We start from the raw sequence: 16,156 nt of genomic DNA, 5'->3' as shown, positions 1-16,156 counted from the left end.
AATAGCGGCAATAGTGTAAAAAGGAAAATCTGTCAAGGGCACATTTTCACATATGTGTCTATGTAGACACATGTGCACTTTAAAGGTTCAACTTGAAACATGGTTCCCTGGTCATCTCTCAGGCTGTAGCATTTTAGGGTAATCTGTGAATCAAATGTGTCCGGGGAAGTGAAGTTTTCGCCGAACCCCACGCCGAACTTGAACATTTGAACTCTTCTATTTAAACACCAAAATTTCAATACTAGTACTCCCAGGTATTGAAGTCTCCCATTCACCCTCCACAAAATGAAGCGTCCTATTGTCAACATTGAGGTCTCCCAAAATATTGTCTTTCAGACCAGCGATGTGATTAATGGTCAAGTTCTGTTTACTCCCGGCGAATTAACACAGGTAGAAAACTTATTTCTGGGCCTACAAGGTAGAGTTCAACTTGCAAATCAAAGAGAATGCAGGCTAAAATCTACCAGGGAATATGGAAATCACCATTCAAAACATGGGGACTCATGTTCCTGTACCTGTCAATGTCCTAAACAGACGATTCCTTCGCATGGATTTGCCAGTCTACGAGTGCATACCTGAAGTCGAACTCCAGGCAGGAATTCAATATCCAATTCCATTTCACTTCGTCGTTCCTATACAGCTTCCAGTTCAGTTCTGTCCTCACAAGTGCATGAATATTCAGGTCAACCAAGAGCACCTGAATCTACCCGCAAGTCTGGGACACACTGATCGGTTCTTCGATAATGCTCACGATATGGCACCTAAGGAAGCAAAGATATCATATGCAATCACATTCACGATAAGAAACCCTGGTGGAAAGAATAAACTTTGGAAGAAGACTCGAGAATACAAGCATCCTATCTATATCCTCCCCAAGGCCTCAGAGAACGCGCCTATCCTTATCCCACCGGATAGTTGGTTCTATCAGCTCAATGCACAGAAAGCACTCAAGAAAGGGATATTTCAACCATCAGTCGGCTCTTTATCTGCATCAACATTCCAGCCTCCAGCAATTGAGCTATCTGGAGCCTCTCAATCTCAGAATACCGCAAAATTGTCAACAACTTTAAAAGTCAATCTTGCTTTTGAACCTGCAAATCCAGATAGCATGCTCCCAAGGTCGATATTCACAAAAGTCAAGTTGAAGGCTATGACATTTTTTGGTGTGGAGCCCTGGGAGGACTTCCCAGACCTGACCCATCCCGGTGACTGGGATACTCGAAGAGCTTATTGGTCCGATAGTGTGCCAGTATTATCGGACGAGATAGTGCCCAATTGGAGTCTTTGCATACGGAGCGATGATGGCGAGATGGGAAAACGAACGGTATATACTGCGTCCATGGAGATATTGGTCACGCTGCCTACCAGTCGGGTCTATCCTCCGACATTCCATTCTTGTTTTATCTCTCGAGTGTATTCCCTGTCAGCGAATTTCAGTTTTCGGCCTCACAAAACAGGAAAAAGAGGCTCTAACATCATATTGGCAGCGCCTGTGCAGATTGTTGAAGCATGAGATTATTTCTTCAGAGGGCGAAAATATTTCTTCAATCCGAGTCGTGTTGAATGTGTGCCTTCGATTTCAACATTCACAGTGAACTACAGTACCCGGCTATAACTCTGTAGACACTATGTAGTACATAGCTAGCTCCCTTGGAGCACTTAGACAACAGGGAGCTTCTTGAAGGTGCTGAGTCCCAAGTTATTTGCCAGAACAGAATCCTGACTAGGTATGCTTTGCTATAAGGCTCTGTTGAATGTATATGTGAATACCTCATATCGCAATGAGCGTGAGATTTAATCAAGGACTCATGTTTACATACTCAGCTGTTGAAGGAATATCCTCGCCTTCTGAACAAATACTATGTAATTTCATGCTACCAGAATATCTAAAAATGCTGCCAATATGATATTAGAGACTCAGATCAAAACAAAATTTTCTATTCTCTACATCTCTAAGTTGCAGGCACTGAGTAACAAAAGGAAATAACAAGACTCTGCTTCCTGAAATCCATTCGGTCTGGTCCAGATGTCTCGGACGTCCTTGGACCAGATCGGTCCACACTGGCAGTGGTGGATTTTTTATCTCTTTTTTCTAGTTCATCCTTTCAAGTTTTCATGCTTTTCCTTCTGCTTCTTCTCAGGAGGTTCAGCAACTATATGGCCCTTTTACTTCATCCCTCACTTCAGATATCTCTCAATTTCAAGTTGGATATCTCTGACTCCATATGTTTCTCACTTTAGCTCTCTCTCACCTTAGCCTCATATATTGTAAAGAATTTTCTATCATAATCGTAAAGCAACGCAACTAACAGTAAGCTAGGTGGTCAAAATTTATTATAGGAAAATGGGCTCTAGCAATATGGCTGTTATAGCTAGCAGTCCCGCTGAGTATGTGAACATGAGTTCTTGATGGTTTAAATCCAAATCTCATGCTCATTACGATATAGAGATCTTAATTGAAAAGAGCTTCAAAGCAAGTTGACAGTACTATTACTTAGCCAGCCAAGAGTTTAATCATCATGAGGTTGAACGTGTGCCTTCGTAGTACTAAGCATTCACAATGAACATTTGAACCAAGTTGAATCATCTGTTCACTGGTCAACTGCTATCATCTCCTTCTGGTGGACCAAGGGGCCGCGCCCTTGCTCGGGCTCGCACACCCCGACAGGCGATATGTATCAGAATAGATCATCCAAGCGGTACAAGTTACCCGAAAATGCAGACGTGCTATTGTGGCTGGTTCGCGTGGTTCCCGTGGCTCCCGCAACGATTCGATCTTTGCCGCGATATCTAACCAATGTTATGTGTGCTTGACTGGCCAGAACCCAAGATCGCAGTCCATCAAGTGCCATGGGCATGATTGGTTATTTTGGCACCCAATAGGATGGATTCAACAGGATCGACATTCCAGACGGGACTCACAAACAGGATTGGATTGAGTTCAATCACCACATCCAAGGTGCCGATAGACTTTCGCGAACCCCTTCATTCCCGATGAACATACCATGCTCAGAAACGGCATCTGATCTTCCATTTTATGCAAGACCATTGGTGTATTCATCACCATGGCAGCGAAATTGTTATCTAACGGCTCATTTACCTGTGTATACAGCTGGCGCTGGGAGACCTGTCACATACCCTGGCTGGAAGAACCAAGGCTGCCTCTCAGTCTAGCCCTCATTCAACTGGCTTTATCACTGCAATAGAATTCCACCACAAGGTGGCACCTGACCCTTCCTCCTTTTTTGGTTGCGTGTTAAGTGCACCGCTCCCACCTAGGAAATCCCACTCTGTCCAACGTCCCATTTCTACCAGTCAACCCACGCCCAACGCCGTCTCGAAATCACTCTCCAATCTCACCATTATTTACGAACAGCTCGATCCCACCACTTCTGCAAAATCGGAATTGAATCTGTCACTGTCAACCCCTGAACCAGTTGGCAATAAACACAGCAAGGGGCTTTGCTGCACCATCCCGCTTTATCGAGCCCCTGATTCGAGCTTCACAAAATGGCCCTCGTGCGTGATCCATACTTTTGGAAGCGATTCTCAACAGCTGTTCATCTGGATGAGGAAGCGAAGGGCATTCCCAGTGAAGTATCAACACCGGCGTCAGAGAAGTAGGTTCCCTCGAACTCCGGCGCAGTATGCAATTAACTAACGAGAACTGAAGACCACAGGACTCATGGCTGGAACGTGAACGCCGAAAAAGCAAGAAGTCCCTGATCTGGGGGGTTCGTCATCTTCTTTGCCATTATCCTCCTTGTTACTGGTGGTGTCATTGTATGGTGGTTGAGCAAGCACAACTGGCTTCAAAGCATTGAGCCATAGTGTCATGAAAATGGTGGATTATTGGATTGCATATTGAGACTTCATTTGTTCTCAAAGTGTTTTGCTTTTCCCCTTCCTTATTTCCTTCCTACTTTTCGTGCCTTATTATTTATTGACTTGACGGATCACTGGAGATATACCCGCCGCGCCTCCAGGGCGGTTTCGAGATTGGGCTTGGTGTTTTAATGTTAGTAAATAGTTTAATTTTTCAGTTATCATGAACATGAAAATAGAAATACAAATCAAATATTGCACACTGATTCTGATTTCTAGTTAGGCACTATCATCATGGAGGCTACTTCAAGTTTGCTTTGCTAAATCGGTTCGTAGGGAATATGGATGATCCATTGAACCTCAGTCCCGACTCATGGATAGATGAAGAAATATGCACCATACTCCCCACTGCCACCATATTTTGAGTCATCTTGGATGAGCTCTGCTATAAGTCGAAAGCCCATTCGCTTATACAGTGGAACACCTTCCTGGAAAGCGTGGACAAAAATTTCTAATCCCATCTTGTTCGCTTGGTCGATCCCACTCTTCACCAACGCTGTCCCGACTCCTCTACGCTGGTTGTCCGGATTTACAGCAAGGTATTCCAAACCTATCAACCGTTTAGCCCAAAGAATACTAGCCGCTACATGGTATACAGATACCGACTTACTTATATGTGGCGTCTTTGGCGTCACTTCCTTCTTGAGCGCAGTCACACGATCTGATAGCTCATCAGCATCATTATTAGGATCCCAGACAACAGTCTCCGCAGCCTGTCGAATTTCAGCCTCCTTATCAGCCTCAACAGCCGGGACCTGGGCCTCGGGCCATATCGGCGTGCCATCATCTGCGTTTATCTCATAGGACGGTGGCAGGCACCATCGGGCATAGCCGAGTATGCGACCCGTCTCTGGATCCACTGCTTTCTGATGTCGCATGGTGTCCCGGTTGTTCAGCAGGTTGCGCGGGAAGCGCAGGGCTATCTGCGAAATATGGTACTCGAGGGTCCGATGACGCCAGGCCAGGACCCAGTGCGGGTCAGCCCAGAAAGCGGGGATGCTATTGGCAGCTAGGGCGGGGCCGTCGATGACGCTGCATTGGGAGATAACAATGGAAGTCATATTGATGCAGGCAAAGTATGCGACAGAGACTGGGAGAATAGTGCGACTCGAGCCTGGGGCCTCGTTCAGGATCCTTAGGATATTAGGGACCGTGGGGGAGTGAGGTCAACTGGTGTTAGTAAGAGCCGGTCGGTCACGCCAGCCTTGGAGGTAATGGGGTGACCACCGTTATCTGATACACCTTAGCTCGCACTCCACAGCCTGGGCTTCATATCTACATCTCCATAGAAATGGGGATAATGAAACGTGTTCTTTGGCATTATTTATCGCTCGCATGGACCTACTATAAATAGCTTAGTTATGTACTAGTATGGGGTAAATCTGCTTATCGGACAACCTCAGGCTTGAGAACTTCAAATCAATAGTACAAGTCTCAGTTAGAATATTTTGAACCAGAGCATTTAAATTTCAACCTCTGATCAATAAGCCGTAGACTTTGACTCAGACTCCGAACGTAAGAAGAGCAACGCCTCTCCCTGGCGGACTTAACACCGCCGACTCCAGCCGAGGTTGTTATCTGGGCTTATCCGATAAGCTCATTCCCCGCAAGAGCTTAGACCACTGGGATAAAAGGCCGCTGTCTCTCATCTTCTTCTTACCCAGATCCAGTCAAAATGCTTCCTCCATTTGATTACCTGACGTACCGCCGCATACGGTAAGCTGAGAAAATACTGACCTCGCTGCCCCCACTCTCATACCACATATAGATCTAACTCGACCCCAGGAACCAAAAACAAGCGGACCGAGATCGCCGCTTTTCGTCACTGCCCCACCCATATCTACTTGGTATTACAAAGTCCGACAAGGAGATTATCAATCAGCCCATTGAACAGCTGGTGGAAGATATTCAAACCTCCAAAACATCAGCTCTCACTGTTCTCCGCACGTACGGCAAAGTCGCTGTCCGCGCACAGAAACGCACAAACTGTATCACAGAGCTTCTTCTCCCAGAAGCTGAATCATGGCTTGAGTCCGAGGTGAACCTGAAGGGTCCCTTAGCGGGAATCCCCGTCTCTGTAAAGGACTCTCTTCAGGTCAAGGGCTTCGATACCACTCTGGGATACTCTTCGTTGGCAGGGCAGCCATTCCCCGAGGATGGAGCGATGATCAAGTTGCTAAAGGATGCCGGTAAGTCCCCCGTTCCCGTTCCCGTCCCCGTTCTCCAGTATCGGCCCGGCTCAGTCGAAACTAAAATCTCATGCAGGTGCTGTTCCGTACGCTAAGACTGCCTTGCCGATTACCCTTCTCTCGTTCGAATCTGCAAACGGACTTTGGGGTCCCTGTCTGAACCCCCATGGACTGAGATACTCGCCCGGTGGCTCAACCGGTGGTGAGGGTGCACTCCTGGCTCAGGGTGGTCGCATTGGAATCGGTTCAGATGTTGCTGGGTCGGTTCGTGTTCCTGCGGCTTGGAGTGGAATTTACTCGCTCCGCTGTAGTACCGGTCGTTGGCCGAAGGCGGGTGTCAGTACCAGTATGGCGGGTCAGGAGGGTATCCCCAGTGTCTTCAGCCCAATGGCTCGTACGTTGAATGATTTGACCTACTTTACTCGTGCCATGATTGGGATGCAGCCTTGGAAGTATGATCATACTGTACACCCAATTGTGTGGCGGGATGAGTTAGAAGTAGAGGCTCAAAACAAGCCCCTTCGCATCGGATTGATGAGCAATGATGGTATGTATAATTCTTGAAATGTGTATGAGTGCTTTGCTAATCAGGAATATCTGTAAAGGTGTTATCCCTCCTACTCCAGCTATTGAACGTGCGCTAGCAACCACTGTTGCTGCATTGACTGAAGCAGGTCACACCGTGACTGATATCACGACCCCTAATGGTGCTGACCCGTTCACTGGTCTAAACCTTGCTTCTCAACTTCTTAATTCGGATGGTTGTCACCACTTCAACGTCCCAATTCGTAGCTTTGAGCCCTCGGATCCGGGTGCCGATCAGCTTACCCGTATTGCTCACCTCCCGCGAGGCCTGCGCTACCTCTACTACCTCTACGTGCGGTATATCAAGCGGGACAGCATCCTGGCCACTTTGATCCGTGATTTCGGTCCCAAGTCCTCCGCTCAACTGTGGCCGCTGGTTGCGCAGCGTGAAGCTTTCCGCGCCACCTGGCACAATTGGTGGAACGCGGAACCACAACAATTTGATTTTATTCTGTGTCCTGCCAATGCCACGCCTGCATTGCCGCACAAAGCCATGCACGATGCCATGTCTTCTTGTGGATATACCTTTCTTTGGAATTTATTGGATTACTCGGCCGGTGTGATGCCCGTGGGTTACGTTGAGGTTGCCCGGGATTCCTTGGATGGTCCGTACCGTAAGGTTCTCCGTCGACTGGGTAGTGATCATGCTGTTGCGCGAGGGGCCTGGAAGCACTATGATGCTATCCAAATGGCTGGTCTCCCCACCGCTGTGCAGATTGTTGGTCGACGTTGGCAGGAGGAGCAAGTTCTCGGGTACATGTCCGTTGTTGAACAAGCCCTCGAACAATATCGGGATCCTCATACGGGTGAGAGTTCCAGATATACCCTATTAGAGATTGACTGATGCATCAAGGCTATTGGGTAATCAATCAACTACACAATGTACCTTTTATTCAAGATTACCTTAAATAGTATGAAAGTGATTTCCAACTTAAAGGCTAGTGCTGCATAGAAGATATGTACTTACTTAAAAATAAGGTAGACAACCAGACACCTGGGCTCTGGTGACAAGGTATGACTTTGTCAGTCTAGCTCACTACTAGCAACAACTTGAACATTTGAATCATACGGAGTATATGTATCATTTTTCGGGCATCCATTTAACGAGGCTCGTAGATCACCATGTGCAGGTGATTTGTACTCTTCATCTGACAAATTGTTTTTACCCACAATCCCGTTGTCATATTCTTCAGTCTGTTTTTCTTTTCTTTTTCTTTTTCTGTCTCTCCCTTTCTATCTCGGTCTCCGACCACGAAATACTGGATTATACAAATCTTTATCCGGGCGCCTAGCCTTATATCTTAGCCAATGAAACATGCATCAAGTCAACAATGTGTCCCCTCCGAACCATCCTGCGTCACGCGGGTACTGTCGTGCAACCCTATAATGTCTTAAGCGGGGCGGGGCACTGCACTGCGTGTCACCCATCCACCGTTACAGCATCATCATGCATGTTCGTAAAAACGAGGATGGCAACTTCCAAGGTTGGCTCGTAATTTGTGTATAATTTACTGGTAGACACCAATAGATGTGAGTGATTTCTCTACTCATTAAGCGGGGTAGATCAACGCGTCAAGGTGTCATGGTCCACTTGAACTCAATTTTTGGAGCTTCTGAAGGGATCCACCCATTGTGTAAGGCATCTAGACCTTCAAGGATTCATTCAGGGCTGTAGATATGAACTGGAGGTACATTGTACGGGCAATTTCGATACACCGAACCCTCGAGGACAATGGGCATAGTTGTCCTATCAAGTATGTGCTAATATGCAGGCGCTAAAAAGAGATTCGCCATGATAGATCAGAAAATGATAAAGCTGGGGGCTAAGATCCATGTCCCGATCTAGACCGATCAAGAAATTGAATCAGGATATTCGGGTTCTACTGGAGTGAGTGAAAAGATTGAAAAGATTAATATTTTCAAGCTATTATTATATGAGGATCAAGTTATGGTGAGGGTCACGGGGACTGTAGTACTAGATGATTACTTTTCAACTTGGAACCTCGTATACTCTTTTGAACACTATACATCCCACCTCTTTTCCCTTTTCCCCTGTTCCCCACTTATTCCTCCTTCATTCTCACCCAATCTTTTGGTTAAATACGCTTGACTTCGGTTCGATTTTCAATCTATCATGGCCGTTCCGTGCCCTTGGGCCTTGAATCCTTGATACCAGTTCATGATCCCCTGTACTCGCCATTCTCACCCAAGATACCCTAGAAAAAAAAATATCTTCACTTAAAAACCAGGATGCTGAACCGATTGGCCCTGGTCGCATTATCACAATCACTTACATCAGTGATAGGGTGAGGGAAAAAAAGGGTATTAAAATAAAGGGAAGAAGAGGATGTCGCAAGAATGGCGTCGAAAAAGAAAAATGCTCAAAAAGATGGCATCCATTTTGTGAATGCTAGACCAACCTCTGAGCTCGAGCGTCTGAAGGCGCAACGACTTGTGCGCGCGCATGTTGGCCGCTGGATCTCCGACCAAACAAGAGATCGCGCCGAGGTCTCCAATCCTTCCCGCCCGAATCCACCCATCGTCAATTCAACTACATTGAACTTAACCACTCTTCATACCGATATCGTGGACTTTGATCCCTCTTTCTCCTCTTTTACTCTCGTCTCGCGTCCTTCTCCTCCGTCTCGATCGCATGCCCGTTCCCCTCACGCTCGCCCCCGCTCTGCGAGCCCCGTCAATGATTTTTCTTGCTTCGATGATGATCCCCCAGATCGAAAATGGTCGCGTTCTCCCATTCTAGTCGAAAGCACAAGCACTGCTACCACCACAACCACAAGTGATAGCGACAGTAGTAGCACCGAAGAGACCACTGTAAGCCCCGGGTCAAGTGGATCGGGTCCATCTCCTCCCCTGACGGTTGAGGCCCAGATCTCCGCTTTCTTAGACCCTTTCGGCACATATCCATTACAGTCGCCTGTGTCGCCGACACTCGTGGACTTATGCCAGCGGTATTGTAAGTTCCCCTAGTCGTGACGTTTTATGATTGAGGGTCTTGTTTTCCTGAGCTTCAAAACACATTACTAACCTCTCCGTCCAATATCCTAGGTCTCGATGTGCTCTGGCCAGGAATTGTTCCTAGGAATGTGAACTTGAAGAAAACCCCCGAATTAGCCCTCCAAAGCAAAGCCCCGGAATTATGGTACTCATTATCACGGTCGGACCCCGCACTTTTCGCGGCCTTCATGTATGCCTCGCTATGCCATCAGCGAGTTTTGTGGGTGAATAAATGGTATGGTAATAATGTTGTTGAGTATGGACCGGCTCAGGATCACCTCTTACGACAATGCGAAAGGGATTCTATTCGTCTCATTAACGAGGCTCTTCAAGATTCAACACGTATGCTTTCTGATGCAGTGTTGTTGAGTGTTATCTGCTTGGCGCATCATAGGGCCACCCAGGATCTAAAGCTTAGCCAGGTGAAGAAGACGCCCTTTGATCCGCCGTTTCAGTGGCTTCAGTGGCTGAACGTTTATGGATGTCTTCAGCCAAATGAACTCCATATTGGCGGATTGGTGGAGTTGATCAAATTACGCGGGTTGCGGAATATCAAGTTGCCTGGATTAGCAGCAACAATTAGCTTGTGAGTTTCTCTTGGTTCCTTTCTCCTTTCATCCCATCTACATCCGCATCGTGTCATGTGATTATCTTCCCTCATTTCATGTCAACTACCAGAGATCCCCACTGACTCAGACACATAGCTCGGAAGTATTTGCTGCCGCCTGCTGGTGCATCCAGCCTATATTTGAATTTTGGCCAACAGACCAAAGCCAAGTGGGAGTTTCTATACAGGACCTACTTGGTTTTGGCCCATCAGACATCCAAAATGGTTTTGGGAAATTGCAAGTCATCGGCTTCACGCCCCAAATGGCAGAGGCCTTTCAGGCCGCTCGCACCTACATGAAGATTGTTGAGAATATAGGCTCTGATGCCCCCAATCGCATTGATGTTAATTTTGCTTTATTGACTGACCAACGCAATCTCACCGAATACACCCTGCTCGCCTTACCACCAGCCTCAGCAGTCCTACCCTACTTCTCACACCCTACTCAGGCAACCACCTACGAGGCTTGTCGTCTCGCAAGCCTCATCTTTGGGGTCGGCGTTATCTTCCCCATCCCGGCTCAGAATAGCCCTCTTCAACGACTTGCTCAGGAGATTAGCTGTGTCCTGCTTCAACAAACCGCCACCGCTCTTTGGTCATCCCAAAGCACTCGTGCCGCCTTGATTTGGATTTTGGTTATTGGTGGTATCGCGGCGTTTGATACCCCTTGCCGTCCTTTCTATGTCTCTTCCCTCGCATCCACAGCCCGAAGCAGTAACATCCACAGTTGGGATGAAGTCAAATGCTTATTGGAAAATATTCTTTGGTATCACAAGGCTGGAGATAAACCTGGCAAGGTTCTCTGGAAGGAAGTTGAACAATTCTGGCCAGAGACGAAATGGGAGACGGAACCTATGATCAAAACTAGCCCTTCATGATCATGGTCTTTGATCCTCTCACTTCCACCTCATTTCTCTAATTTTTCATTCTATGTTTCTTATTCATTTGCTATTCGTCCCTCTGTTTATCTCAACTCGCTCTACTCTCTCCCACCTTTGAACCCTCCCTGTCGTATTGGTTACCTAGTTACCCACCCTAGCTCCTCCTATACCCTCACGGAATGAAGTCACGGTCTTGTCTCGAATCCTGCGTTCGAATATTTGTTTAACACAATTTTTGGATGTCGCTTCTGGCTATTGGCGTTCTTATCGGTATATAGTTTGTGATGCCGTCGATTTAATCGTACGGACACATTTAGGTCAAGCAGGTCCTGACACCTGCATGACTGGTATATATCTGAAATATCACATATCTTTTGTCTGTTCCATTTTCTTCAGGGCTGTTTATTTGGCAAATAGTTGGATAGGGAAGAGGAATAGAAGTATGGATGGAAAGGAACGAACTTCCAAGGCTGACAGTTCTTAGTACCGCTGTCATGACTCCTAAGACCGATACCCCCAGTGGACAAGCCTCAGACGCTGAAATTATTAGTACCTGTATCTCTTTGGTCAAGATAATGATCACTTTACATGATACTATCGATGGTTCCAGATGTCCAATTCCTCTCCAGGGCTTCCTACAATGCCATGTCTGCCATGCCAGTGTAATATTGTTTTATCTTAGGTGACTAGGGACCAATACAGCCTTTACAAAAGATAATCATCCTTGTTGATAGTAGGTAGAGTATTTATATAATCCGAAAGAATTTTAAAGCTCATCCAAGCTCCATACAGCATGGTTTGGACCTTTTCGAGTCCGAGTCTCTGGAACCTACTTGGTATCTACCAAGTCTAACATAGATGAGAGCAACTCTCATCTGGCCGAGTGATTCATATGCATGCATTTGTCATATTGATATCAGTTTCCAGGTCCAGTCATCAAGATCCATATCTTCGTGTTTCGCTCTCAGGAATCAACAAAGGCTCTCTTTCCCAATCCCTCGACACCACATCCGGATGCCGACCTCCATTTCCAGACCTCATACTATCACCACCAATAGTAGTAGCAATATGTAAATCTCTGGTCGGAACCTGACTCTCCTGCTCCTTGCTCAACAACACGCTCGTCTGCCAACTAACAAATGCAACCAGGGATGCTCCCACAATAGCCACCGCCGCGGTCAATCCAACGTTGACCGGTACAGGATCCCCATCAAACTGTCCCAGAGTAATAGCATCCAGTCCTGCCTGCGCAAAGTTACCCACACCAGCAAGACAAATAATCAAGCCGTAAACCTTACCGAAGGTCTGGAATCCGAATACCTTCGCCGCGTAGTCTGATACGGCAGTATAGTAGAATGGTCGGTACAGTACGAAGAGAATGATATTCCCGTATGCAGCACCGAGGCTATGTGGTATGCAACCTAAGACGCCGATGGCGGTTGCGGTTGCGACTAGGATGGATAGCACGGTACGCGTGCGTAGATTATCGAGGAACGTTCCAATGAATGGGATGGAAACCAGACCACCGACTGGTAGGAGAATATCGAACATGTTGTTTATGGCGCGCGCTTGAGTAGGGTCTAGGAGGGATGTGTACTGGCTGTGCAGTGTTGCAACGAAGTAGTTTATGCGTAACATCATTAGGATCGTGAAAAGCGTTATTAGTATGAACCAGGGCGTTGCGAGTTGTCTTAGAGCTGATTTGCCATGGAGAACACCCCATACACCGCTGGTATTGGGTGGTGTGGGTTGTGGCTGTAATTGAGGCTTGGGAGTCTGTACCCCCGGGCTACTTGTGGGTTGATTTTCGTTATCATTGTGTACGAAGGGCTGGTGAGGATTGAAGACAGCTTCATTGATGCCACCGGAAACAATGGAGGCGGTGTCATCGTCTAGAAGATCTTGAATATGATGGACGATGCTCTGTCGACGCATACGTCGGTCATTTCGTTGACGTTCGCTTTCTTGGCGGTCATGAATCGTGGCATCGACTCGGTCGTTAATTTCTTCAATAGCCTGCACTTCAGCATGGAGGACTAGCTCGCCGGTAGTTTTATACGAGGTCGCAGGCATGACTGTGAGCTGGACGGCAATGATGAAAATTGGGGCAAGGAGATAGACCATGAAGAACTTCTGCACTGAAATACTCCCTTGAGTGTGCTCACTCAGAAGACGGAAGATCAAGAATAATGCGCTAGATGCATCAAAGGCACCGGTCAACATGGACAAGATCAGACCAGATCGTCGCGGGAAGGTATTCGACAGCTGGAACGAGGAGATGAAGATGAATGGACCTCCAAGAGATAGCAGCAGGTATCCTGGGATATATCCATCGAATGCAAGTTTATGAGCACTACCAAATAGTATTGCGCCAGCTGCCAGACAGATACTGCCTATTATCCCGCACACGCGAGGGCCATACGCATCCAGTATGGTTCCTATAGGTAAAGCTGAGACATTGGTAGCAACGGCAGCGATGGTGAACATCAAGTTTAGCCTAATTTTTGATGTTAACAATTGGTATATAGAAAATGAGACAGCGTGTTCGCCTCGTAGATCTCAAATCGACTTTAGGCGATTCTAAGCCCGACAGAAAGACTTACCGAATTTCTTGTCCATCACAGACCTCCACGTTATCCTTCAACTCCTGCTGGGAGCAGAGATTGCGATAAACATTCTCACGTATGAGAACCGGCTTCAAAGCCGCGAACCCAAATACAATTCCAGCGGCAAGAAAACAATATACTACTGCCAAGCATACTTGGGCTAGAATTTTCAAATGTTAGCTTAAACACGAACTGACCCCAATTCACCCCAATTCCAAAGGTTCTTTCCCACATACCAACACGTTTTGCGGGGCTCACTTCAAAAGCACCCGTCGTATCTGACCAGGATGCCGGCTCCCGATGATCCTTGGGTGGTCCTGACACAGCCGCAGGACTTGCCGGACGAAGCGGGTCCACACGAACCTGGCTATCCCGCGTCGTCGTGGGGGAGAGTCCCAGGCCCAGGGATCCGAGCAACGAGGGGCGATCATCACGGTCATCAGCGGTCTCGTTCCAGCCGGGACCCGCATAGGGATTGAAATTGAGTCTGCTATACGTGGAGGGGAATGAGGATGACAAGGAGGAGGTATCTGGTATGTCCTGGAAAGTATCGTCGTCCGTATCTGATGGGGGCTCTTCCCGGCCCCGCAGAAATGCTGCTGGGTTGCGTTCCCACCCTTCTAAGAAGGAGACGCGATTGAGGGACATTCTTGGTTATATTCTAGGATATTCTCATCCAGTGAACCTGTACAGAAAAAAAAAGCAGAATGATGTCAAAGAAGGCGGGATGCAGGCCGTCACCTGACATTTCTCCCCGCTCGATAAGTGATCACGCTAATGATGATTATTGGTGATATTTAATGATAATATATTAGCTTATCTGTACTTTTGTCGTACATTAGTCTAAATTATTTAGGTACTTTTGACTATATAGGATGGGAAGAAAATTATAGTCAACTGGTACTGCTAAATTACCACATGGTTCGTACACTCTCCTAATTACCCCTATTAAACCATAGTGCTTGTTAACATGATCTTCCACTATTATAAACTACTTTTTCTCCATATACTGACCCGCTCGGCATACTCTCCTCAAAAAGGCAGCTCGATAACTCGGCATTGTTAGATATCCACATCATCCACGAACCCATCAGGATAAAGCTCCGGGGACCATGAGAGTATATCTTATTTTGTGGCTTTAACTTTGTTAACTTTGGTCTGCAGACGGGTCTCGGGATTTACCAGCGGGCTTCACTACGAATCACAGCATCGGCTTCCAGATGCCGTGAGTGCTCGGGCTTCATTTTGATTCTGTCCTCGAGATCTACAGGGTTCGACGGGTCCCGAATTCGCCATCCACGGATCCATTGAAATTAAACCCAACATGAGCAAATCGCGGACTGTGCCGAATTTCCTTGAATTTAGGCCCACAAGTCCACTGTCTCTCTCTCCACCGTGACCAACTGCGGGATTTCTCAAGCACCAGAATTGCACCCGGCGTCGCCGATCCAATTACTTTTCGAGAAGTGTGTCTGGTTCGTACAAAGACTGATCATTCCTTGTTGAGATGAGTTTAAGTTTGATGTGTGGCTTCAAATTGTGACCGCCACATGGCGATGCTTGACATCTCGTACGAGCTCGAGCTCGTACCTGGATTGTACCTAGGTTCGGCCTCTAGCCACTTGCAGCCACCGCGCGTCAGATCTCAACAAGGCTGTCGGTGAGGCCAATCACCAAAAAATCCACCCAGATGAAGTTATCCGCTATACTTAACTTGCATTAGCAGATGTATCACGAAGGATCTCTCAATACCGTAGATACCCGAGTTCTTTGGTGAAATTTGAATCAAATGGGCACTGGTGTGTAATACCAAGGACATGGAGCCGCGTTAATGCGGGTGCGACCGGTGGGCTGGTTGTGGTGGGTCTGAAGCAACTGGGCGCAAATACCTGGATATGGATGTACACCTGGTTTATAAGCCACGATCTCAACGCTGTCGCCTATCTACACTTGATTTGGGAGACTGAAATCTTGGCTTTAATTGGATCAAGTTGAAATTAGCCTGAATTCAGTATTTCAATTATCAAAGTAATTGAACTGAAAGAATTTGAAGGTTGACCAGTATGGGACTGTGGAATTTTCATCCCAAGAATCAAGATAAGATGAAATCTCTACTAAGCGCCGCGGCTCCATGATATAAGAACATTGAAAAGAACTTGAAGGACAAACATCACATACTTTATACTATGTAGTACTTCGTCCTGGCTCGGATTTAAAATATAAGATCTCCGGTTTGCATGTCAGCATGGAGATTTTTGCCTGAATGGAGTTGGTGGGTCTACAACACTACGCAATCCTCTGCACATCGGGAAACATATGGTTCTCCTATCTAATTTCCGCATGTATGGAGTATCAGGGAGCAAATAAGAATTGGTAACAAAAAAAAGA

At 46.8% G+C, this 16,156-nt stretch overlaps 6 protein-coding genes across 6 annotated transcripts; 4 read left to right on the top strand and 2 right to left on the bottom strand.

Moving 5' to 3' along the window:
• Positions 1-493: 493 nt before the first annotated feature.
• On the top strand, positions 494-1,513 carry N7483_005411 (uncharacterized protein; the record flags this gene model as incomplete). Its single annotated transcript, XM_057088848.1, has 1 exon — positions 494-1,513. One exon carries the CDS (start codon positions 494-496, stop codon positions 1,511-1,513), a length of 1,020 nt encoding a protein of 339 aa, XP_056948677.1.
• A 1,997-nt stretch (positions 1,514-3,510) lies between these two features.
• Positions 3,511-3,824, top strand: N7483_005410 (uncharacterized protein; the record flags this gene model as incomplete). Its single annotated transcript, XM_057088847.1, has 2 exons — positions 3,511-3,620; positions 3,674-3,824. 2 exons carry the CDS (start codon positions 3,511-3,513, stop codon positions 3,822-3,824), a joined length of 261 nt encoding a protein of 86 aa, XP_056948676.1.
• A 372-nt stretch (positions 3,825-4,196) lies between these two features.
• Positions 4,197-4,946, bottom strand: N7483_005409 (GNAT family N-acetyltransferase; the record flags this gene model as incomplete). Its single annotated transcript, XM_057088846.1, has 2 exons — positions 4,197-4,435; positions 4,496-4,946. 2 exons carry the CDS (start codon positions 4,944-4,946, stop codon positions 4,197-4,199), a joined length of 690 nt encoding a protein of 229 aa, XP_056948675.1.
• A 614-nt stretch (positions 4,947-5,560) lies between these two features.
• N7483_005408 (putative acetamidase) lies at positions 5,561-7,503 on the top strand (the record flags this gene model as incomplete). The annotated part of the gene is made up of 4 exons (XM_057088845.1): positions 5,561-5,601; positions 5,671-6,074; positions 6,151-6,621; positions 6,680-7,503. The coding sequence occupies 4 exons, from the start codon at positions 5,561-5,563 to the stop codon at positions 7,501-7,503; spliced, it is 1,740 nt and encodes a 579-aa protein (XP_056948674.1).
• A 1,514-nt stretch (positions 7,504-9,017) lies between these two features.
• On the top strand, positions 9,018-11,159 carry N7483_005407 (uncharacterized protein; the record flags this gene model as incomplete). Its single annotated transcript, XM_057088844.1, has 3 exons — positions 9,018-9,633; positions 9,726-10,260; positions 10,379-11,159. The coding sequence occupies 3 exons, from the start codon at positions 9,018-9,020 to the stop codon at positions 11,157-11,159; spliced, it is 1,932 nt and encodes a 643-aa protein (XP_056948673.1).
• Positions 11,160-12,098: 939 nt separating this feature from the next.
• Positions 12,099-14,416, bottom strand: N7483_005406 (putative MFS transporter Fmp42; the record flags this gene model as incomplete). Its single annotated transcript, XM_057088843.1, has 3 exons — positions 12,099-13,659; positions 13,766-13,928; positions 14,005-14,416. 3 exons carry the CDS (start codon positions 14,414-14,416, stop codon positions 12,099-12,101), a joined length of 2,136 nt encoding a protein of 711 aa, XP_056948672.1.
• Between the last annotated feature and the right edge of the window lie 1,740 nt (positions 14,417-16,156).

The sequence above is a fragment of the Penicillium malachiteum genome, assembly GCF_028827825.1.
Source record: "Penicillium malachiteum strain IBT 17515 chromosome Unknown utg000002l:1.0-8849297.0:1.0-8852440.0, whole genome shotgun sequence".
NCBI lineage: Eukaryota > Fungi > Ascomycota > Eurotiomycetes > Eurotiales > Aspergillaceae > Penicillium > Penicillium malachiteum.
This window is presented reverse-complemented; position numbering and strand designations above follow the sequence as displayed.